The sequence below is a fragment of the Falco punctatus genome, assembly GCF_963210335.1.
Source record: "Falco punctatus genome assembly, chromosome: 1".
Lineage (NCBI taxonomy): Eukaryota > Metazoa > Chordata > Aves > Falconiformes > Falconidae > Falco > Falco punctatus.
In genome coordinates this window covers 98,109,443-98,135,594 of record NC_137580.1, presented here as the reverse complement: position 1 = coordinate 98,135,594, position 26,152 = coordinate 98,109,443, and the positions used below count along the sequence as shown (strand labels likewise).

General features: G+C 43.5%; 1 protein-coding gene across 1 annotated transcript in view; it reads right to left on the bottom strand.

Annotated features, from left to right (window-relative positions):
- TMEM132C (transmembrane protein 132C) overlaps positions 1-26,152 on the bottom strand; it is a 222,386-nt gene that overhangs the window by 74,949 nt on the left and 121,285 nt on the right. The window contains exon 3 of the mRNA XM_080407547.1: positions 23,697-23,843. Coding sequence (XP_080263673.1) covers positions 23,697-23,843 — 147 coding nt within the window. The remainder of the gene's footprint in view (positions 1-23,696; positions 23,844-26,152) is intronic.

The window sequence follows — 26,152 nt, the reverse complement described above, 5'->3', positions numbered from 1 at the left end:
TTTCTTGCAATCATAATACTTAGCAGGGATGATTGAGGTGAAGTAATATTCTACGCTTTTAACTACAGGGAAAAAAATTCAAACATGGCTGATTGGTAAAGGCCTGTGTGTTTTCCTCTTTATCCTGCTCTGTGGAACATCTGTCTCCTCTTTTCAATGGGCAAAGCAACATTTGTCATTCCTGGAAAGCTGTTGACTACAAAACAATTATAACTTTCTCAACATAAAATGCAAACACTTGAAGAAACTACAAAAAGGGATAATAGCAGAATGGAGTATTTTCCTGGTGGAAAGCTTTATCATCTGGGGATGCATCTCCCAGTACCACTCTGTTTCAGTGATGAATCTGATCTGAAGAATTTGTTTAGCTGGCAGAACACATACAGTTGGTTAATACTATGCAATGTGCATGATGGGCAGGATGCTAAACAAACATCAGAAGGAGATCAAGGGGTTCAGGGACCATGCTGCCCTGCAGGCTGGTCCCCTGGCACAGGAGTTAACAGGGGATGGGCCAACCTGCTGATAACCGCAGAAGCGGCTGCGCGCCCAGCAACAACAAAGCCAGCAGCATAGTGTCTCAGGAAAGAGAGGAGGACATAAGAAGGCAAATACAATACGGCTGAATTAATTGTCCCTCACATGGGGACATTCCAGGCTGAATGCTCTCAAAGGCTGTCTCAAGTACTGTCGCTGTGCCTGACTTCAGCTTTAGGAGATGGGAAAGGAGTTAATTATTGAAGTGTGGCTACAGCCAGTGGGATGCACAGCTCCTATTGACTTCCTTAATGGTAGTAAAATGTGCAAATCCTGTGAACTGTAGCTGAATTTAAATTACAATGATTACAAAATACAAAACCTAAAAAAGAGGATTTATACGTGAGTAGATTTAGCAGAGACACAGACTCCCTCAAGACCTGCATTTTGTTTACATGCAAAGTAGACTATGCCTCCTGCACGACTTTAAATCCTTGTGACAATTATTTATATATCTATCCATCCTCCTGACATGGCTCTGAACTATAACTCCTGCTGCTAAATGCCTCAGGGAATATCTACTAGTTACAGATAGGTTCACCCCTATTTTCTGGCCATTGTCCAGCAAACCACTTCCAATGTGTAAACACTTCTGCTGCCTTCATTGGGTCTACTGATACAATGCACGAGACCATAAGGACATGCTACTTAAATAGATATGTAATATTAACAGCAATAGCAATACGTTTCTCTCCCTGCTTTCAGACAGAACTTTATTCACAGCTCTCAGGCGTACAGTACTATTGGCCTATTTTATGATACACAGGCTGGGGAACAGATAAATGAAGTGACCTGCCCAAGGTCATACAGGAGTTCGTTGGAAAAATGAGGACACAAACAATAAGCACATGTTTAAATTGAGTCCTGAGGATTTTGCAGAGCTCTGCCTACTATGTGGTTGAGGCTTTTGAGTACACTGACATTATTATAAAGGAAATCAGCAAGGCTACATAGTAGGCATTTTTGCATCTACTGTCACATTAACAGGTCTGGTTCCATCTTATCCAGAAAGTGTGATGGATATTTAAATCCAGCTGCAGGAATAAAACTTGACCACTTTCCATTGTTACAAATTCTTTAACAACAATCAATACACGGTTAATCATAATGGATTAGAAAAAACCCCCATGTAGTACCATCTTTAAACAAAACCTAGTAGCTTAAAAGGTTTTAAATTCTGAAAGTAGGACATATTTCTTGAGAAAGAGAAATGGTGACACACCCAATAAAGCTCCCACAGCTTCCTACAAAAAGATTTCTATCCACAGCTGTATCCATATGTATTCATGCTCTCTCTCAGTCGTACCTTTTGAAGACTTTGTATATGGTCAGGCTGACTGGTGTGGGACATGTGAAGAGGAAAACCAGCTACAACCTGTATGCAGTAAAATGAACCACAGGTAGACTCAGATGACCGTTCTGTCTGGATTCCACTGGCACATTACTGTAATAAACCTTGGCAATATGTATCCATGTTATCTGGATCCTGGAGTAAGAGTGAGCACTGGCTGCTATTTGCCAACTAAATTTTTGTCATAACAAAATGCAATGGCATCACAATAGAACTGTTCCCATCAAGCATCACAATATAAAAAAACAATGTAGTGCTCAAAATTATATGGACTTCTGGATTTTATTGTCCTTCTGGTCAAGAAATATCACAGGGGAGGACCAGTAAGAAGTTATGTTCCTTATGTCTTTGATCAACAAACTCTACAGTTTCCAAAGCTCTCAAAACAGCCACTTTTCAGCAGCATCAAATTCACTATCAAATTGAAAAGGAGGGAGGATGACAAGTTATGGAGATCGTCCCCAAATAATATTGGGTATTAAAACATTATGAAGATGGGCCAGAGAACAGGGAGCTCTTATTATGGGCCTCCCCTGATAATAAATGGCCTGGAGATGGCTGTTCAAACTGCATCGTGTGCTGTTTCCCTAGAGTAGCCATTTCCTTCAAGGCACAAAATTAAAGCAGTGATGGATGGACTACTCTGCTGTTTATTTGGCCCAGTTTCACAATGTGGCAGAGAGGAACTGTTGAACTCCAGTTAAAACAAAGGAGGTGCAATAAAAATTTCTATGAACATCCTTATTGAGCTTAAAGGAAGAGTTTATTATTACTAAGTCACATAGCAGAGAATGAAAGATGGGAATAAGGATTGTCACCTGCTTACACTAGAAAAGAACAAGAACAAACATGACTATCGATTTCACATTAACTTGGCTACTTTCAGCTGTCTCCCTGCTCACTGTTCCCCCTCCCGCCTCAGACAGCATGGACACCAGCCAGGGCACTCTGAGCAGGCAGCACAGTGATGCGCTGCTCCCGAAGCGTGTTCAGCACAGCCCTGCTTCCCTCTGCGGCTCCACCTGGCAGCTCTGAGCACGTCCCTGCATGTCCTCTCTTACTTTCTCCATTTGAATGGCATGGTTACTTCTTCACACTCCCCCTGCTTTGACCCATATAGCTCCCTGACTCTCATGATCTCATGAACGTTGCTACCACTCTTCCTAAGCCAGACTTCTGAACCACCTATTCTTTTACGTCCTCTACTTCTCAATCTCAAGTCTTCTGTCTTGCCTGTTGTCAAGTTCAAAACAGAGCTCTTCTCCTAATGCCAAGTTCTCCCGAAGTCATTCTTGCTATTCCTCCCACGTTCAGTTTGAACTGGTAACAGAAACAGCCTCCCCAGTGTCCCAAATGCTCGTATTTTCAGTCTCAACTGTGCCCTCCATGCACATTCTCAGAATCTATAGACAAATTTGCATAGGTTTCTATTATGTATGCTACCATGTCACATTTCACTTTTCTACTCTATTTTAAGAAATACTCCTTGTTTTCAGGTTCTGTTGTCAGATGTCTGGCCGGGATGGAAGTACCTTAGTTTCACTTCCAAAAGTGATGGGGTAGCTCTGGGGTTTTCAAAAGCACAAGCACCTTTCAAAATCTGATTGCTTTCAAACACATCTGCTTTCTCTCCGGCAGTGGGATTTCGAGGCCCCAGAACTTCTGAAAATTCCAATAGGTGTCAGACTGTTGAAATAATTGCTTTTTTAAATTTAGGTACTACAAACTATAGTCATCAAAGTATTTATGCACTGCTTCACTTGGCGCTGCAAAGCCTAAGTGAAACATATGGCCAGCTCAGGTTTCCAGAAGTGACTCAGATACTCAGGAGCCCGACTCACAGAGGAACTCAATACCAGTTAATCTTCTAAATGTCAAATGGCACTTTGGAAAACAGCACTTTCTGTTACCAATAAGGACCTGAAACTGGGTGGTTTTTAAATGTTTGCTTTGTACCAAGTAATACCCCAGGCTCCACCTGTCTGTCTTTTCATGTTCAAAGGAAAAGGGAATACCTGAGTACTGCAGCCCGTACAGCAGGGCACCTGCAAATCAGCTCTGTGGCACCATGATTTCTTCTTGTAAAGGGCATTTTTAGACAACAAGCTTAAGGCTTGGTGAGGAGGAGAGAGCTAAAGAACATATATACTTAGAATTAGCAGCACAGACTTCCCTTGCTTGCCACAGCTTTAGCAATAAAGTGCAGAGACTGCAACAACCCCACATAAGAGCAAAGTTCTTATCTTTGGGGGCTTAATCAGTGTTTAACAGAAATTTAACCTGAATGGAGGGCTGTGTTAAGACAAGCCTGTGTGGCCTTAATTACAATGGGTCATTAATACATGGGCACTGTCGAGGCTCCTTCTAGATCCCCAGTGACGTGTAACACAGCTCTGCTCCTGCACAGCACTCCCAGAGCACGGGCAGCTTCCTGGTCATCGTTGTGCAGTGGCAGATACCACGACCCAGGCAGAAGAGGCTGGAACACTAAAAATTAAAAAAATGTTTGGATGCTATTCCACAATGCAGCATCTAGGAGAAAGTGCACTGGGTTTAAAGCAAACGTCATAGATCCGGGACATTAACCATTTCCCCCTTCTGACACTCTGGACCTTGAGATCCGCACAGGCCAAAGCTCTGCTTGTGATGGAGCGTTCCCATGCATCAGCCATTAAACGATCTACAGGTCACCTGAGCAACTTTCAGTACATTTCTGCTGCAAATGGGTAATTAATCAAATATATGTCTTCCCCAGAAATGGACTGAAGCTAGAGGGAGGACTGAGTAGAGTGCCTTTGGTACTTTTAAACTGGTATGTCAAGTAGAGGAATAATGGCCATTATCTCCAGTATATATCTTAGAAGAGGGAGAAGTTAGGGAGGTGATTTCTACCCACATCAGTAAGTCTAAGACAGAGTAAAAAGACAGATGAACGTGGAGACTGGTTTACAGGAGAGACTAGAGGGATGCCAGTCCTACAAAGACTTTGAAGGTTAACTTTACACACTTCTAGGAAACTCTGGAAAAGCCTGCAAGTTCCAAACTTGCAAACCTAAGTTTTCAGGTATTGTCACAGTTTATTTCATTCTGAATGCAAACAGATTTGTGTTTGGATATTACATTCCCTTGTACAAATGTCAAATACTGTCACTGACACTCATGGAAACTCACTCTGTTTCTGCAGCCTTGTGGGTAGGAATGAAGAGAAGGAAGCCAACACCATAAATGATACACTCTAAACTAAAAAGTTACATATTTAAAGTACATATCGCTCTCTAAGAACTTACATCTTTATTCTTTACTTACCGCTATGCTGTTTTCAGTGCAAACAAAGAACCTTATGGTATTAGCCCCAAGGAGAAATGTCACTTCCCTTAAAAAAAGAACCACTATTATAGTTTTGGATTCTCTTCCACGAGTAGTAATTTCAATACCTTTGTTTAAAATTTAAATTACATCTAGTTAGCAAGAAATGAATGACTTTTGGCATGTTTTTCCTGCATCTAATAACTTCCATTCACTTAAACTATCTTTTTCTCTACAGCGGATTATTGTCATTAAGCTACTTAGAGCGTGACAATAATTGAGAGGTTTTGGCTATTGGAGTCAGAAGCATTAAGATTTGAGTAAGAGTAACAGAGCAACATGGAAGACACAAGTTGAAATGCTCACATAATCTACACTTGATTTTAATTAGAGGCAGAAAACTTTTAAAGGCTCAGGAGAGATTTGGTCTGGACAAGCACCTCTTTGCTTCTATCCTACTCATGGCTATGGAGTCCTTCTCCTCCCTTCAGCCCTGCCAAGCCTGACCACTTGGTGACCCAGCTAATTAGGCCCTCTGATTCTTTTTTTTTTTCTTCAAATCTTCACTGCTGAGATGAGGTACACAGGGTCTGGTGCCTTGGCGCACAGTTCAGTGCTAATCTGCAAAGCGTCTCAGGATCTGAACTGTGGAAAAGCCTTGGGCTATGAAGAGCCAAGATCTGTGCTCTTAGTAAACTGTTTAGCAAGTTTTACACAATGAGTAGCCAGTAATGCGGGCAGACGGGCAAGCGAGTTTCCCACAAGCTCCATAATGAGGGTTTCAGGGCTGTCTGTTCCTTGTCCCGGATGCTTCACAATCATTCCTGCTCATCCTCTCTCACACAGGTGTTTCCAGACATGAGAATTCTGGCTGTTAGGCACTGCTAAGAAAACAGGTAGCACTTACCCACCAAGAAGGTGGGAACGAAAAGGTGCCTAGAGGAGCCCAGTTCTGCTTTGCACGTGTGAAATGAGGGCACTGTGCTGTTTGGGAGCGGGAGGTGTCCCCTAATGATCAGGCTGTGGTCCTACAGAACCAAGACGGTGACTGCTCTGGGTAGCTGAGAGCTCTTGAACTTGAGGGGCAAGAACCTCGGCACTTCAGTGTCTTGGAAAATCCCACCTCTCTCCCTGCTTAAGATGTAAAACCGGCAGTGACTATAAAATTCAAGGGTTTACACACTTCCCTGAATCCCTCTTCGGGGATATCTGGAATAGTTCTAATAAACACGCTAAAGAGAGTATTAGATCTTAACAATTACTGACGAATTATATGCATATATGTTTAAATAGCAGCATTTCTAAGTCTTGTAGCGTACATACTGTAAAACATTCATGTAAAGAATTTTGCATAGAAAGGAATCCTCAAATCCTCTTTAACATCTTTATTGGAACAAAAGATCTTTCTGTACGCTCTTTGACATTACTCAGGAAGCAGCAAATTATCTGATTCAATCGGCTCATGAGTAAAATAGTGTGCAGCAATTAACTCTTTAGAAACCAAGTCCCCCTATGAGAGGATTTATTATAAGAAAAAAGTTATATATACAATAAGAAATAAAAAAAAAATTAAACAGAGAAATACATGAAGAAATACAAAATAAAAAATATACTTAAATATGAGAAAAATTTCTCATGCAAGGCTGAGCTACTCAGCAGCCATTAACATTACAAAGGGTCGAAGTCTCCAACAATCTCAGTAATCTGAACAGTTAAGTGACCCACCACAGTCCACAAAGACATGGCTTCAAAGTAGGCAGGATTAATGGTCTTGCTTCCTGGTAAAATGAATTCACGCTTATAAATATATGTGAAAAACTTCACAGAATGCAGGAACAGCTACAATAGAGCCTGACAAATATTTCAGTCAACTGTTTACCCCAAATAAGCTAGGGTTTTTATTTTGAGAGAGTGTCACTGAAACAAAGTCTTCTCTTTCTAAGGTACATGGGGAACTCAAAATGGGAACCACAGAAAATATGATAGATATTGATGAATACAAATGATTTACTGCACTTTGGTAGTTAAAGCACCTAACCAGCCAACGTGTGGGTCACAGCCACACTGCTGGGCCTGCAAGCACTCTCTTGCTCATGTGTCTGTGTGTGTCCATGCCACATTCTTGCTCCGCTTGAGTTGGTGTGTGACCTAAGTGCCAATCTTTCCTTCCTCTGCTCCAAGTTTGATGGGGAGCGAGCCAGACCACAGGCCAAAAGGAGCCTATAATGCTCCAGCCAGTATCTCATCTTGCTCATGAGACCCTGGCAAGAGCTGTATGTGCTTTCTTAGAAGCAGGATCATGTGGGTTCAGATGATCTCAAGAAGAAACGAATAAACCACTGGACTCCCACAGCTGGCTACCAATCGCCCCATGGAAGCTGCTGCCAGTGGCTGCTTGGTGCACACTGAGGGTAGAACTGGATGCTGGTTTTTCTTCAACCCACAGCTAAATTTGCAGAACTGTAAAAAACGAGGAACATCTTTTCTAGCAACCTAGGAAATTACTTGAGAACTTGGCAAAGGAACAAACAGATCACTGGCATGATGACAAGTTTACATTATAAGCCTTGCAAATATAAATAAATAAATATATATTCACACACACAAGCATTAAAACTATTCTGAAAGGCATGCTGCTGTATTAGCCACATGAGGGGAAATTTCCACATACTCTTCCCTCTTCCAGCATCCATAATTCCAGACTAAGACTTGATTAATACTGTGAAAGAACTCATCAGTTAATGCAAATCTCCCCAGTGGCTGGGAAAGCGGGTATCGTTACACAGAAAGACCACTAGTCCCATAAAAGATTAGAGAAATATCTGCTAGGTTATTTGACAGGATACAAAGAGAAACTAAGGTCCTAATCCAGACTGGAAGACACAAAGCAGATCCTGCAGTAGATGTTGTCATTATACCAGGAATCAATCACAAATTTAATCCCAAACCTTTATTTTGTAAGAAAGGTAAAAACAGGATATGGTAAAGTGGTAAAGGTTCTTAAAAAAGAAAACAGAAGGAAGAGGGATGTTGGGGCCTCCATATTGAGCAGGTCTAATAAGAGGGCTCTAAAAGGACTTGAGTGGGAAAACCTGAAGAAAACAACTGAGAGTTACTGAAAGGATATTTTTTTCAGCTTCTGTCCTTTAGGCAGCAATTAGCTTGTGCTCAGTGGTGTGCATCATTAGTAGTTGTATTCTTAAACATATTTAGGATGTACAAACTGTTCTAAAGTTGTTCATGGAGAGCAGGACTCAAAGCTAATGGACAGTCTTCTCCAAACTTCACTGAACACTGAATTAGGCTCCAAATTCAAACCCTGGTTATTTTGTTCTGTCCTGATACGTAGGTGTTAACTCCCATTAAAAAAGTGTAAGTTCTTCTATTGTGAATTACAAACACATTTTCCCAAAATCAGCTGTTGATGTATAGCACTCGGAGCAAAGCCAGTGAAATCAGTACTCCTCTGGGAGCCGGTAATGGTGCAGAGTCCACAAACATTTACAAAGTCAGAGCCTATCCATGCACAACATGGTCAGCAGGGTCTGTAAAAACCACTGCCCTTGAATGTCCTGGGTTCTGCTCTCAATGGAAGTCTGTTCTGTGACTCTGGCTATCTTCTGAGATTTTTTTTTTTTTAAATAAACCCACACAGTGAATGTGATCCACAGCGAACCACAACAAATCTCTACTGATCTGCATCACTGAAGGATGTGGCAGTTATATGATGTTTGATGACTATGTGTTTCATTTCACCTCAGCAATTCCACCGGCTCCAGGAAGAGTGAAAAGAGCAGGAGAGGCTGCCTGTCAAAATCATTAATGCAGTTTTCATTAACATAACATGGCAACAACCTCCTTCTCAATTGGTTCTGGGAGTAATGTTAGCAAACCTGAGTTTCTAGCCAGTTCTTACTGATCAAGTCCCCTACACTTCCCATGACATTTCTATGTTAACTTTTTTAAAAGTCCTGTTGGGAATGGCTTGTATTTGTGAGGCATTTAAAGAGGGCTCATCTGCAATGTGCAGGAATTTACTAGCTTGCTGTGAGGAAATCACAGCATATATAACCGAAGTGTGGAACGACGTACATACACACAGCCGAGCAGATATGCAGCAACGAACAACAGCTGTTTTAAATATTCCTTCCCAATCAGTCTCATTAAATTTCTAAGTATTTCTCAAGATAAAAATTGACAAATAGCATCTCCATGTGGAGAGCCTCATTGTCCTATCATATTTTTTCAGAGATAACAAAAAAGCAGTAAGAAATGATAACCAAATGCAACTAAACCCACTAAACCTAGCTGAACAATTGCTAAACTAACCAGAGAGATTACATTCCCTTGAGGATTGTCAGTGGTACTTGCTGAGCTCTGATTTAGTTGAAACCCAGTAGTTATAACAGAGTAGTTCATGCAGATCACGTACATTACAAATTTTTGTTTAGTACGTTCCAATGAACATTGCCACACAGAAGCTATGAACTATTCTTGGTAAGAGGGAAGATACAAACACTGAAATTCCTGTTAGTCTGTCAGTAATGCTTTGGTTGTCAGGGCACCTTGCCTTCAAGCCATTCAATGAAATTGCGAAATATGCCAGTCTCATTAAAAATAGTTGAAATAGGAATGAATTCAGTGGCTGAGGTCGCTCAAGTACTCTGGCAGAGTCATTATTGAATTTCTACTAGTGTGATTACAAAGAGTGCACGCTCAGTCCATTAATTTGCAGCATGGAAACCAAAAAATCAATGGGGTGCTACTTAAAACTCCTTTTGTAATAATTACCACCATGTATGCAGGTATACACATGGAAGGGGAGCGTGTAAGCCTTGAACAGGAAAGAGATTTTTTAGTTTTCTGAGCTGTATGTCAGAGAGAAGGAAGAAGAGAAGAGTAAAAATTTATTCTAACCTTGGGGTGAAATTCAGACTGTAAAGGAAATTTTGCCATTTGCTTCAACGAAGCTAAGGTTTCTTCCCTGGAAATTTAACTGGAACTGAAATTCCTGGCAAGTAATCAGGAATTCAGCATTGATCTATCCAAAAACTTCTCCGCAAGCATCTCAATTTTCTTTAATAAACTTACTTCCTCATGAAATTACTAGCATGTTGGTAAAGTAGTAACAGGGAAGTTGTAGGAGTTTTTTTGTGAATGACAGTGGGACAAACTGGTATATGTTGTTTCAGTAGACCTACACAGATTTACACCAGTTGTTCACACTCCTCATTCTGACCTTTCAAAGTAATAAAGACACATCATCAATTTTTCCAGGAAACAGTACTGTATTTCCTTGCTTAAGGAAAAAGTGCTTTCAAAGACCTGGCAACTTTTATATAATACTGCTACTCTCATTTAGTTTTTTGTTCTTAATTTTGGAAGTGTTACAAAGAATATACTCACAGGTCTTAATTGTCCACCATCGTCTACTGAAAGAAACAGAAGCCCAGGGGTCTTATTTAGCCAGGACTTGATGGACCATAACCATTTTTTTGGAGAACTCACACACATCCAATACCTTTCACAAGAGCAGCCCACCTCTACCTTGTTCAATTGCCAGAAAATACACAGTATCCTCCAAACACTTCCTATATCCCCTCTGACGCAACAATTTATGTAACACAAACCAACTCAAACCAGGTGATTTGTACAAACACTTGACACAGCAAGACAAATTCTACACTGATTTACACTTAAGGGACTGTGGCTGCACAGCTCTGAAAAAAAAAGGTTGCCTTTTAAAGTGTCAGTATTTGCTGATACCCACCATGAAGTGGCAGTGAAAAACCCCAAGATCTTCCTTCATTCCCAGACTGTGAAATGCCAGAGGTCTTCCTGCAGCCTGAATTGTAGATAAATTATGACTTGCAAATTATGACTTATAGAAGCAAACAGAGTAACTACTCTTTCTTGTGTAAGTCAGTTAGGTGTAGAGAACTGCAATGATCTCCAAACCAAGCTAGTTTTTTAGACTACAGGAGTTGCTTTATCTATAACAGGCAAAGATTTTTACTTTCTAAGCTTGTAAAAAAGCATGTATTATCTCTACCTACCATGTAAAATGTGCAGGGGGGATCAAACAGAATCCATGGTAAAAGAATGCAAGAAGTCCTTGGTTTTGCTGAGTTGTGCTATGCCCACCTTGAATTACATTAACTATTGTGTTTGCTAAGAGTGCTCATACGCTCTGAAGTCTGCAGGACAATAATGATGCTGCTTCATTCAGTCCGAAGCATTGGTAACGTGCCCTGCTAGTGGTTATGTGATATATTAGCGTTACCCCCATATCACCCTGCAAAAGTTTCACACATGCTTCACACTAGGAAATGGATCCATTCAACTATTTTCAGGCAGAGACGCAGAATTAACCACATAAAGGAGGTGTTTATCCATTATTATTAAGAGTAGAAGCCTTGTCAAAGGCTAGGACCCTGCTGCATATTGTACAAATAATGAACATGCTGCCTGCTTCAGCAAGCCTACTAGTATGGCAGAAGAGAGACCGCAGATGAATGGAGACAGACAAGAGCACACTGAAATATGGAAAATGCTAGAGAGCTGTAGGAAAAGAGCTGTGTTTGTTAGCAGCCCAGCTATCGCAAACATTCTTCTAAGAAGATCACTGAAAAGCACCAAGGTTTTCTATGCCTGCGATGCGAGTGTCCCAAAGCAGAAACGCACCTGGACCAAGGCACTAACACCACCTGACAGATCAGGTCTTCCAGTTGTTCAAGTTCAGCACCTCCTGCTGGTTTGGCATTCAAACAATATATTGGTAATTACAGAACTGGATACTACAAATGAGTTTAAATAAACATCTTAGTATTGTGTAAGGCTCGATCCTGGTTTAAATAACCAAAGTGAGAATCAGCAGATTAATTTCATTCAACTCAGTGGAGCTAAACTAATGTAAAACTGGTGCTAATGAGACAACAGTTAGGTCTGCCAAATGTTTATGAAGAATTCACTTCCTCTATAAACCCTCTATCAATCCTGTAAGAGATTTTAACTGATAATTTTAATGCACTGATAAAATTATTTTTTTATTACAATTACCTCCAAATGGAGGACATGCGATGGATATAATGGCAGAGACTAATGACATGCATTTAAATTCATTTTGAATTTTAAAAACAAAGAAAAAAAAATCGCAGTGTATAAAAGCCACCCGAGTTCGTTCTATTATTTAGGCCTGGTGGGAAGTACTGCAACAAAAGACAGGCTATGTCATCTCTGAACGAAGAAGGCAGCAGGAGTAGTGTTTAACCATACAAGTATCATCAGTTACTTAATTACATACATGGGTCAACTGGGAACAGAGCTCAATGATCTGAACAAAAGTGACGCCCAGGAGTGGTGACTGGAGGGACAACTCTGCTACCAGCAGGGAGTAGTTCACATCACCAGCAACACACTGTAAAATCCTCCGAGTCAGCACTTACTATGATCTGCTGGTTTTCTTACCTACCCCGCTTACCTTGTAAGACTTACAACAAAGACTTTGCAGCTATATAATAATTTTCCCCATTTCACAGAGCAGTCACCGTTTATTATATAACAAAAGAAAGAAACAGAGATTTTTATCTGTACTTCAAGTAGGCAGTAACACATCAAACTAAAGTAACTGAGTAGAAAAGTAAATCTTGGTAAGTCAGTGCAGAAACAAACAGTTCACCTGTATAATATATTGTGCTTTGTCTAAGGAAATGTAAATGTCTCAGATAAACGGTGATACTTCACCACTGTCCATTGGTTAGCTGCCACTGATCTGACAGAGGCATGAGATCAGAAAAAAGTTTAAAATCATCTTATTCTCTTTTATGAGATTGCAGCCTATTTTCCAGAGGTCTCTCCTGACCAGTTTTAAGTGTCCTGAGTTCAGAGGAGTTTTTGTTATTACGAAATTCCTCAAGCAGCAATGGTACAGAGGTCTTACATGTGTAAGAAACATATTTCAATTTGCTCTGCCGAATACTAACAAAGATCTTATTCACTTTATTCTAGAAAGGTTTGGCTTTTGGCACTTTTTCCTAAATTTTCTTCATTCTTTATTGCCTGACTGATTTATTTCCTCTGCTGTGAAAGTTACAGAGGAAAGCAGAGTTGCTTGGCAGCATGATGTGGTATTGCTGAACTCAGCTGTTTATGGTTTTCAGCAGATGTTTCTGCTTCAAAGACAGTGTGAGAAAAAATACACATGCACAAATTCCTCCTCCCTAGTTCTGCATCTTTTGTCTCTTATCTTCCACTGCCTCCAAATCACAAGCCAGGCTACATGACAATAGCTGCTAAAGCATCCAAACCATGCCAATTGTGGCAGCTAAATAAGAGCTGACTTCACCCCAAATTAGAACTGATGAATTCAAGTGCAAAACCAAAAAATAAACAGAAGGGTCAGTCCATTAATGTGCTGCATCAGAAGGAGATTTTCACAGATAACCCCACTATGAATTACAGTTTATTACAATGGAAAGCAATAGGGATTGCTGTGCACAAGAGGGAAGAACACAGCAGCTCTGGGCAGAAGATGCAAGCCAGCCTTTCCTGCTGCACATTCTAGGAGCTCTGCAAAACACATGTGCAGACAAAAGTAAAAGGCTGAAAAGTAAACTCTTTTCTTGTCACTCTCCAAGAAATTATTACTTTGTCAGATATAAAAAAAAAAATCTTACCGTGGACTTACATTCCAGAAATTACAGTCATTATTGAACCTCTCTATCAATTTGGAATAGCTAGAAAGCTGTTTTCCCATTATTCCATGATTGCACATGCTATTCTATTTAATGTGTGGGGCTGTACTCTTATTTACATAATAATGAAATAAAACAATATATCCAACCTGACTGGAAAGCAGGGAAGGAACTGACAGCAGCTTTCTCAGCAATGCCGGGTTACTGCATGCACTGGCTAAGCCTCCCACATTTGGTTTTGATAAGCATGTAAAAAGCTTTTCCAAACCCTACAGATTTGCTGAGCAAACAGATTTGATGCTTTCATTTGGGCAAGAAATATGTGAAGAATGACCTTTCTCTTGGTGCTTCAGCCCTTCTGCTTCCCAACAGACCCAGGAACTCCGAAATAGACAAAAAAAAAGTATAACAAATAATTTATTGCAACTGGGCTGGAACTTGTGTATAGATCATGGATAGATCTCATTTCATGCTTTCGTTATCTCATCTCTATTAATTAATTTCTTTTGTTGGAAAGAAAACCCATGGGAACGCCTTAGTCCATGGCTAACACTATGTTAAGTTATTGGTACAGACTAATGTATTTTTTGAATGGTCAGGACCGAGTCGAACACTGGTTCTGTTGAAATCCAACATGACAATCCATTTCAGCAGTGCCTAACGACAGGCTTTCAAAAACCTCGGACTACAATATCTTGCTTTGAATTTCAAACAGAAGAGAGAATGTTGCGACATACCTGATAAGAAAGAAAATACTTTCCATTTAGTATCTTCCACAACACTTGTGCAGGCCCTGTTGGTTTTCTGATTCAGCCTTTATCTGTTAGAAAGCAGGTACTTAGGCTGATGACAAGCTAAACACAAATTTCTATTGAAACAATTGACTGATAACAGCATTGTTGGATTGTGGGAGGGCCAACACTAGTCATGGATCAGGGCCTCCCAGCGGTAGGTGCTAGATGAAAACTAGACAGATGTATGTTGTTGCCATGACAATTACTACAGTTATCTCCAATTTGATCTTTCTGAACTTGCATTACTGGAAGTAGTGAAAAGAAAGGGTCCTTCAGGCTCCGTGAGAGTCCTTGTCCACAAGGGCTCCTGCCAAACTCGCTTTTCTTAATGCAAGTGAGCGCTACCCATTAAGTCAAAACCACTCAGGATTCATAAGGTTCAACAAGTTGCCCTGCTCCCGCAAGTACCCAGTAAGACAGTAAGGGGTAAGAAAGAAATATTCCCTCTCAAGACAGTTTGTGCCAGACACTCGCTTAGACACTGCAGCAGAGCAAGCAAGGCACAGCAGTGGAGCGCCCGCCTCCGCCCTGCAGGCAGCCTGCTCCTGAAAGAGACACCAGAAACATTCTCCATCCTTCCTCCCGCCCCACCTCCCAGCTTTGACGAACACTCCTGACATTCAAAGAAGCAAAAGAGGAGCCATATGAAAGGCTCCTTCGGGAAGCAACCTTCTAACCCTCATGTTCTGTGCCCTAGAAAAGATATTGTTACAAGGCACAGCTGGCTGATCCCCCACCACATGAGCAGATGTCCAGTGTGTCTCTGGCACCTACACCGTATGATGGAGACATCTGTGCCATAATTTGACCTGAAGCAGGCATGCTAACATAAAGAGAAACCTTAAAATGCAAAGATATCAGGCAGAGAAAAATTATTTGGAAAATCAGATGAGAAAGGGTGGAGGGAAGGGATCTCTAAAAGCAGTAGGTAAAGGCTTAGCTATATTATTCCTGATCCTGTTATTGACCGCTAAGCAGACAGATGCATGTCACCAGACGGACTCACCTTGGAAGCTCTGAGGGTTGCACTGGTAATTTGCCAGCAGCCCAAAAGAGCGCTCCTACTTTGCACCAAAATATGCATGATGCTTAAAACAAAATGTTCAGGAGGCCATAATCATAGAACCATTTAGGTTGAAAAAGATCTTTAAGATACACCAAATCCAACCATTCACCCAATACTGCCAAGCCCACCACTAAACACACCATGTCTTTAAGTGCCACATCTACATGTCTTTTAAACACCTCCAGCAATGGTGACTCCACCACCTCCCTGGGCAGCCTGTCCCAATGCCTGACCACCCTTTCGGTGAGGAAATGTTTCTGAAGACCCAACCTAACCCGCCCCTGGTGCAGCTTCAGGCCATTTCCCCTTGTCCTGGCCCTTGTCACTTGCGAGCAGAGACCGACCCCCGCTGCCTGCAGCCCCTGTCGGGCAGCTGTAGGGAGCCATCAGCCCCCCCGGAGCCCCCTCCTCCCCAGGCTGAACCCCCCCGGCTCCCCCCGCCACCCCCCACAGGGCTTGTGCCCAGCCCCTGCCCCAGCCCCTGCCCCTCCCTGGACACGCTCCAGCCCCTCGGGGTCTGTCCTGTACCAGGGCCCGAACCTGAGCCCAGGGCTCGAGCTGCGGCCCCCCCAGTGCCCAGCGCAGGGGGACGGTCACTGCCCCGGCCCTGCTGGCCACGCTGGTTCGGACACAAGCCAGGGGGCTGCTGGCCCCCTTGGCCACCTGGGCACATGGGGGGCTCATGCCCAGCCGGCTCTGACCAGCCCCCCCGGCCCTTTCCCACCGGGCAGCCCCCAGCCCCCCGCCCGCAGCTCCTGGGGCTGGTGTGACCCCCGGGCAGGGCCCAGCCTGCCCAGCCCCCCTGCAGCCCCTGCCCCCCGGCACGGCAACGCTCCCCCAGCTGGGCGTCCTCTCAGACTGACTGAGGGGGCACTCGATCCCCTCACCCAGATCATCGATAAAGACATTAAACAGGACTGGCCCCAGCACTGAGCCCTGGGGACACCCCGTGTGCCCAGCACCAGCAGGATGTGACTCCATCCCCCGCCGCTCTCTGGCTCGGCCAGCCCAGCCAGGAGCAGCCAGTTTCTCCAGGAGATGCTGTGGGAGACGGTGTCCAAGGCTTCAGTGAGGCCCAGGCAGAGACCAGCCACAGCCTTTCCCTCAGCTGCCAGGCAGGTCACCTTGTCACAGCAGATCAGTCCCTCAGGCAGGACCTGCCTTCCATAACCCCGCACTGCCTGGGCCTGACCCCCGGCTGTCCTGACGTGCCACATGATGGCCATCAGGGTGATCTGCTCCATCATCACCCACCTTCCCCATGATGGCCATCAGGGTGATCTGCTCCATCACCCACGTTCCCCATGATGGCCATCAGGGTGATCTGCTCCATCACCCACCTTCCCCGTGATGGCCATCAGGGTGATCTGCTCCATCACCCACCTTCCCTGTGATGGCCATCAGGGTGGTCTGCTCTATCACCTTCTCCATGATGGCCATCAGGGTGATCTGCTCCATCACCCACCTTCCCTGCGATGGCCATCAGGGTGATCTGCTCCATCACCCACCTTCCCCGTGATGGCCATCAGGGTGATCTGCTCCATCACCCACCTTCCCCGTGATGGCCATCAGGGTGATCTGCTCCATCACCCACCTTCCCCGTGATGGCCATCAGGGTGATCTGCTCCATCACCCACCTTCCCCGTGATGGCCATCAGGATGATCTGCTCCATCACCTTTCCTGTGATGGCCATCAGGCTGATATGCTCCATCACCTTTCCCGTGATGGCCATCAGGGTGATCTGCTCCACCATCACCCACCTTCCCCGTGATGGCCATCAGGGTGATCTGCTCCATCACCTTCCCCGTGATGGCCATCAGGGTGATCTGCTCCACCACCTTTCCCGGCACCCAGGCCAGGCTGACAGGGCCACAGCTCCCGGATCCTCCTTCCAACGCTTCCTGTAGATGGTGTCACACTGGCTGACCCCCGTCTGCTGGGCCTCCCCAGTTTGCCAGGGCTGTTGGTCGATGATGGACAGTGGCTCGGTGAGCACTTCCACCAGCTCCCTCAGCACCCTCGGCTGGGTCCCATCCAGCCCCACAGCCCTGGCTGTGTCTGAGTGGAGCAGCAGGTCGCTGGCCATTTCCCCTTGGATTACGGGGGCTTCATTCTGCTCCCGCTCCCTGCCTTCCAGCCAGGGCGCTGGGTGCCCAGAGAACAACTCGTCTTGCTATCAAAGACTGAGGCAAAGAAGGCATTATCCCCCTGCACCCAATAAAGGACATAGATACACCTTAGCTGTCCCTTTGTTCATATGTTATATATATGTATTTATATATATATATATAAAACCTCTTCTTCATATGTAACTTTCTCATAAATGAATGGAAATTGTCTCTGTTCCCAGCTTTAATGGCAAAAGAAATCCACTGCCAATGTCTTCCTCCTAAAGTATCCCTGCAGTTCATGCAAATGCAGACACAGATGTGACCTCCTGAAGACATACACACCTTCCCAAGGATCTACTACTGTAGCAGTGGCATGTGCCAGCTCCGATCTGCTCGGATCCTGCCTCAGTTATCAGTCAGAAGGATATACAACTGCAATGAAAAAATCCTGACCCATGAACACCCGAGTCCTTGTGAAAATCATGTCCTCTTCACAGCCTGCAAGGTTTTGAGGTCAGCAGGCACCACTGCCACTCTGTTGAGCTCTGCAAACCACTCTGACCCACAACTGTGCCAGGGGAAGATGACCCAGATTCTAAGAGAATTAATAACAACTACCCGGCTCATAATGTGCAAATATGCTTCTTTGTGTCCACATATTGGGCACAGACTGTCTGTCTTCAGGTATATAGCCAGACACGTACACCACACTGCTTACTGTTTTGAGTTTGAGCCATGTTGTACATACACACTTTAGCTTTTTTTGTTTTCCCAGTCACAAGAGAATTCACTTCACTGACTTCCCTTGGCAGCATATGGTGCTGCCAGACAGAGGAGGGACCTACACAGAATTGTAACGGCTTTGTTGCTTTCCTCCATGCCCCACTGATACGAAACACAACCTGGTAACATCATTAGCTGTTTTCTTGTGAATGTAATGATACCCTGACAGTGTTAAAAAAACCCCAAACCCAAGAAAAAAAAACACCAAATCCCCCCAAAACAACCTCACAACCCAGAAAAATGTGTGCGCTTGTGGCAAGGGGGAATAAGTGATTGTGACACAGTCTGAAACATAAACATAACATCTGGAAGCACTCTTTATCAGACAGATGGCTGGAGAGCTGTAAGCCCATGGGCCTCTCAAAAGGTTCAAGGCCAAGAGGATAAAGTGCTACATCACAGCAGTTTTCCATTATGTCAGTTTTTCTAAATGCCTCTTCCTTCTCCCACACTCAGTTTCTCTACCTGGTGACAGAAATCAAAACCACTGGGTGACTCTGTTCCTCCACAAACCAAGTACAACATTCACTGGCAGAAACATCAGCCCAAGAACAGACTGAAGGCACCTGGTTCCAGGCCTTTCCAGGCTGGAAGGAGCACGAGGTGATGGCCCTGGGTTAGCCCCGGCCCCTCCTTCTTCGTTCTTGACACTGCCGTTGTAGCATGCTCTGGCTTTGACAGAGAAGTCAGCTTAAGAAATTCCCCTGAACCTTCCTTGCTCCTACCTTTAATCCATCCTCATCGCCACAGCTGACAGCATACCAGCTGATAGAGGTATGCTATTAAAAACAAATAAAAAAGACAATGAAAATCACTTAGGTTAAAAATAACCCTTGCTCTGTTTTGGAACAGCTCTTACACCCTGTGATTGCAATCCAGAAAAAACTACACAGCAAATATGAGCCTTTTCACTGAAGCTGCTCTCAGGGTAGATGTGGTCTATCATTGATCACCCACACAAGCCTTAGGCTGGAACCAGAGGCAATACTAAGTAATGGAAATTGTTATAATAGTAACCAAAAATATCTCTTTTTCTGCCCTGAGGACACATTTCAAACCCACCAGCCTCCCTCCAGAAACAAGAAACAAAGGAAAACAAGTGACCAAGCAGCCTACGACTTGTTTTCACTAATCAACACTGTTGTTATCCTCATCAATAGCTACTGGAGTCTCAGCACAAACTGCGTTATGAGGCACAGAAACATTGCTAATTTCAAGCTGTTTTCAGTTACTTGCTATAGTGGTAAGGTAATTTTGAAGAAATCTAAGTTAGAAAGCTACAGCTCTTGGCTTTAGCAGCATGAACTCAAAGAGAACTAATAAATAATGGTAAGCAATTGTTGATGTGATGTATCTAAAATATGTCCCTTGGTTTTTATTAATTATATAATGTGAAAGCTATATTAGCTGTCAAGTGGCATTGCATTCAGATACAAGCTGCTTGTTTCAAAGCGCTTACACTGTAATTATTTCCATACACTAATTATAGTACAAATATGGAAGAAAAGAAAAGCAACATGGCAACAAAAATGAGTAGTTTTATTGAGTATGGGCATCTGTTTCTAGGGATACGAAGGTGAAAGAGTGCCATGGTTCTCCATGGTGCATCAGGGAGATTCCTGAGTAAATGAGAGCACATAGAGAAAGGCCAGATTTTCCTGTCCGTGTGCTTAACAGCTCACCACATCACTCTCCCCATTATAACCAGCATGAATCCTGGATACGGTTTTATCTAGCTACCATAAAATAGTCTGTAAGAGGCAGCACTCCAATGCCCTCAGAATCTATTATGAATTTAAATAATACTTGGACTGACTTCACAACCAAGTGGGGCCATGTGACAATACAAGGTGAGAGCCAAATCACTCCTGTTGGTTGCAACAGAGGAGTAAGGCACAACTGTACCATGGCCCTTCATTCTCCTTTCCCACTAGCCAATTCTCTGAGCTGTGCTAGAAATGGCTCGTGGTGTAAAGGACAAAACTATATGATCATCTTCTTGAAAAGCTATGTGAATGTTCATAAAGCATTCAAGAACTACACTTTTCATTTACTTGCTTTTCAGACGCTCTTTTGCAAAGACAGCGGAAAACACCTCTCTGCTTAAATTAACTAACATATTTATGAGTTGGCTGAGTTTGCTGCAGGAGACTAGCCTGTGTCGATGCTGGAACTCCAGAACAGTACACTTCACATCTACGCTGACCTTGCTACAGAACTGCACATCACCCAAATGAACTGCACTGCTAAACTAACCTGAAAAAGCTGGTGGCAGCACAGAAAGAACCCATTAGGGACTTGCAATTCTCAACCAAATTTAATTAGCTTAATAGAATATTTGTGCTCTGCGCAGAGGGCTCCAAACGATGCTTAGAAACTCAGTAACTGTAATGCCCACTACATTGTATGCTTTCCCCTGGGATCTCACTACACACATGCCCAGGTTTCCCTATCCTGCTCTTCCTTGTACGGAAACATTTCATTCAAGCCTAGGTTCGTCATGCTTTCAGAAGACAGCGACTATTTACATACACAAATGAAAGAGGCATTAATTAAAACATTGACTTTTATTTGCATAATTAGTGCTAAAAATATTTTTATGGGTTAATTAGACTTTATGTAAATTGGATTGAGAAGATTTAATTTGGGGTTTGATAACCTGACTCTTGTAGTTCCGCAGTTGCAAATACACTCAGAGTTACGTGCTGTTCTAAACCTATGTCCTCCCTTCCATACCGCTTTGGTTTTTACTTCGCGCAGGCTCAAAGGACCTGTTTTTCCTTTCGTTTTACCCCAACTGAGGCCGGGTGACCCTGCTTGAGGGTCAAAGCTGCTCTGTCACTGCCCTCCTCAGCTGGGCCAGGGAGAGAAAATCCAGCGAAAGGCTCGTGGATGGAGATGAGGACAGGGAGAGATCCCTCACCAGTTACCACCATGGGCAAAACAGACTCCACTCAGGGAAATTAGTTTCATGCATTAGCATTCAAATCAGAGAAGGGTAATGAGAAATTAAAAACTAAATCTTGAAACACCTTCCCCCCACCCCTCCCTTCTTCCCAGGCTCAACTTCACTCCCAAATTCTCTACCCTCTCCCCACCAGCCGCACAGGGGGACAGGGAATGGGGCTGGGGTCGGTCATCACCCGCTGCCTCTGCTGCTCCTTCCTCCCGAGGGAGGGTCCTCACACTCTGCCCTGCCCCAGCGTGGGGTCTCCCCACGGGAGACAATCCTCCATGAACTTTTCCAACCTGAGTCCTTCCCATGGGCTGCAGTTCTTCACACACTGCCCCAGCAGGGTCCCTCCCGTGGGGCGCAGCCCCTCAGGCCCAGCCAGCTCCAGTGGGGGTCCCCATGGGGGCCCCAGCCCTGCCCCCGCCCGGGCTCCTCTCCAGGGGGCCACCGGCCCTGCCAGGAGCAGCCCCAGCGCCGCTGCCGTGGGTTAAAGCCCCCTGCGGGCACCCTCTACCCCGGCGTGGGGTCCTGCCTGGGCTGTGGGGGGGAGCTGCTCCCCCGTGGGCTCTGTGGGCTGAGGGCACAGCCTGCCTTGCCGTGGGCTTCCCCATGGGATGCAGGGGAATCCCTGCTCTGGCTCCTGGAGCCCCTCTGCTTCCTCCTGCACTGACCTGGGGGGCTGCAGGGCTCTTGCTCTCCCGTAGTCTCACTCCTCTCTCCAGCTGCAGTTGCTGTTGTGCAGGTTTTTTCTCCTTAAATATGTTATCCCAGAGGCACTACCACTGTTGCTGATGGGCTTGACCTTGGCAGTTGTAGGTCCATCTTGGAGCTGGGTACATCTTGGAGCCAGCTGGCATTGGACGTGGGGGAGGCTTCTAGCAGCTTCTCACAGAAGCCACCCCTGCAGCCCCCTCCCCCCCCCCCTTACCAAAACCTGGTCACGAAAAGCCAACACACACACCCACAACCTCTCCACTGAAAATCTTGCTAACTGCAACGATATCAAGTCTAAATATATTGAATCAGTAAGCTGCTCATGACAAGAGAAATTTCCACACTTACAGAAGCCTAATGTTTCCCAGGCACTCTGACTGGGCACAGAATATAAATGTTAAATCTGCTCAGGTTTTCTGTGCCTGAAGACAGTACAAACCAGCTGCATGGGAAAGTAATAACCAACCCAGCACCCACCAAAGATTTTATGATACTCTTCAGTCAGTCCAGGTTTGAGGCTAATAATAAGTGCAGGGCTGGGGAAACATTGCTGGGATCTGTACAGTGAAAATGCTTTGTGTGGACTAATGTACAGCAGTGTTGTGAGAAATTGTTAAGATGATACCCAGTAAAAGCAACATAATTTCCACTGAAAGTATTAATATATGACTTTACTACATGCTGCAGAAGACAATCACACTTACTGAAAAAGCACCACTTCTATGCCTGGGAACAACTCAACCAAGTCTCAGTAAAAACATATTAAACAGGAAAGCAGGCACAGGCAGGCCAGTTCATACCAGTGCTCCCTGGAGTGCACCGCTTTTCCCCTGACAGTTACCCGTGTATGGCTTAGCAAAGGAACCTTCAGTTCTGGAAGAAGTGTTTCCAGAAGGGGATTCTTCTGTATTACATACAAAACACTAAATACTGAAAGGTTTGAATTATCCTGTACCAGTGCTTGAAAGCTATATGGAAGAATTCACTGCTTGTTTGATGAACCAACCACAGAGGCTGTGATCTGTTCAGAGAAACAAGGTCAAAACTATCAAGCCAAAAAATTATGTTCAGTAAAAACCCTTAACATTAAGGACATTCATATTAATGCCAAAATTACACCCCATGTCCGTCCGTTGTCCCCTGCCCCCAGCATAGGCCTATTCTATTCATTTTTTAATTTAAACTGATGAATTTTATTACCTGGAAACTGAGATGCCCTGTTATAGATCAGCAGATGGTACCGTAGTTAACATAAGTGTCTCCAGATTTCCAGGCTACAGGTTTAATAGCTGTGAGTAGTGGCAATATGAGCCCTAAGTCTTTCAACCAATGAATGGTATCATGGATATAAATGAGTTTAATGTGCCGAGAATATGAGGTTTCATACCTGTTCCTTGAACTTGGTGCTATCCTCTGACAAATAACCGTTGTGGTCGAATGCTTGCCACCATTCCCCACCTCTTGTTTCACGTCCCACTGCCGGGGGTCACTTGTCTTTGCACTGAGTATGTTCACACCTTTCTTCACCTTTGCCCTGTTGGAAACAGCAAGTGTAACAAGTTTACAAGAGTCAATCATTCAGGACTGTGGTCCTCCCAATGTAGCTCAGGCATGGAACTCTCAATATACCAGCTTTAAGCTAAGTATTAAGCATGTTTCTAATCCATCAGTAAATATGAGAGCAGTATCATGAACACAGATCTAAAGCAACACAACTCTTTGGACAGAACTGTGTGCCTTTATTTGTTCTGCCAGCAGCAGGCTAGACTTACGATTAAGACTGAACCTGTAGGAAAACCTGCACTCAAGGTTCTTTATTCTGGCAAAAAAATTCACCCTAAGAGAAATTTATCCCAACACAGAAGACTCAGGAAGGTTCTGTTCATCTGTATCAAGACAAACTTGTGCTTCATTATCATGTAAAGAAATACTTCACTGCAGTTTTGTAAATAATCCATTTTTATTCCATATGATACTCTTCTAGATATTAGAGGACAGGCTGTTGCTCTCCTGTCTGACAATTCCCTCTTTATGACAGATTCCCAAGGAAATTTCTGTTTGAAATCTCCAGCCTGGAGAGAATACAGCTGTTGGTTAAGAGAAGACTTTCTAACTCAGAGATGCTCTTACAGGATACAGATTTCTTCCACTGTTAGTTGTTCCATCCTGTGGAAAAGTTAACTACTTATCTAGTGATGCTAATAACATCAGCAATAACTGTATGGAGGGTTAATTAAAGAGTACTTGCTTAATTAAGGAGAATTTGTGTAAAGAACTCCCAGCAAAAATGTTATTTGGGTGCAGAACATTTAACTGCTGATCTTCATTTCTATTGCAAAACACCAGGAATGAGAAATAAAGATACTTAGACAGCCTCTCTCTTCAAAAGACACTGAAGGACAAACTCCTCAGCCCACACGAGACGATGCGAATGTGAGGAGCAGGGTGCCAGTTCAAAGCACATGGCTCTGCGAGTAGCTTGGCATCAGCGTCGGAAGGAGAAGGCAAAGGGCTGCCTCACGTCACACCGTCAAGAGTACGGTCACTGTGGCCTCTACTCGGCAGGAGCTGGCTTCTCCATAGCAAAGAGGCTAAAGCATGGGGAAAACCAGAATTCTTCTAAAACACTTAACGCAACACAAAATGATAGTTGCTGAGCATAAATCATCATCTAACGAGATGCTGATATCATCTTCACATTTATGAGGACTCAGCACCCAAGTTCCTTAGAAAAAACTAGTCTTTTTGCATCTTTAGACACTAAAACACTGTAAATGTGGTCATGAATGACTGAGAATACTTCTCTTCTTGTTGCAGTTTTTCAACAGTGAGACAAAACACAATTTATGGCATTGAAAATATTTTTCCCTCAGTATAAAAGCATAAGTGCTTAATTCTCTCATTTGTAACATGAAATACCGTAGAGCTTCACAGATTACTGTCCTGCTCTAGTAAAACTAGCACAAACCTGATGCATCTCTAATGCCTTCAGCTGAATTACTCAGAAATGAAAACTGAAAAAGGGAGAATGAAATCCATTACTGAAGGTTCATTAAAGCTTTAAATCCCATTAAGTTTTCCAGCATATTACAGTTCAAGTAAGTGAATAATACACAAACATTTCATTAATAAGAAAACACTACCACCAATCTTGAAATCTGTATAAATTCATCACTGTGTTTTTGGCAGTATGTATTTTAGGAGATGTCTGGATGTATTTTAGGATACTGTTATTCAGCAACTAGAGAGAAGTAAATACTGATAATTTAGATACTCTGTTGAGCTGTTCCTTCAGATAGGCTCTGAAATGGCATAACATCAGTCAAAATGACGTTCCTCATGTTCGGATTTTCAACAGAATTACAACTTTGTCAGCAGCTGCAAATTGCTCTTTCCACCATGTAGCTTGACATAGTCAATACCTGCGCTCTTGTTAATTAGGACACACATTTTGTATGGCCAAGGTTAGTGGTAAAATACACTGCCAGAGGACGGAAGACCATGGCTACAATGCCATTTTGTTAATTAACTACAGTATGGGGCATTAAGTTGAGTGGTTTTCACATATGCCATTATATAAAGCCCATTAAAAAAAAATTCCATCCCAGGGTAAAGTAGGTTATGTTTAGTGAGAAAAATCAATGTTGTGATTGTACTTAGCACTGGAATTAGGGTATGAACACCCAGAAGATTGAACTTCCTAAATAAATATGCAGAAGCACAAATTGCAAATCTCCCTTTAAAAAGGGCATGGAGTTTTATATAACAAGGTCAATGGATGAATCAGAATTAAGTCAGACTGCAGTGAGCCCCATACATTTTTAAATGCAGTCTGTACGCATA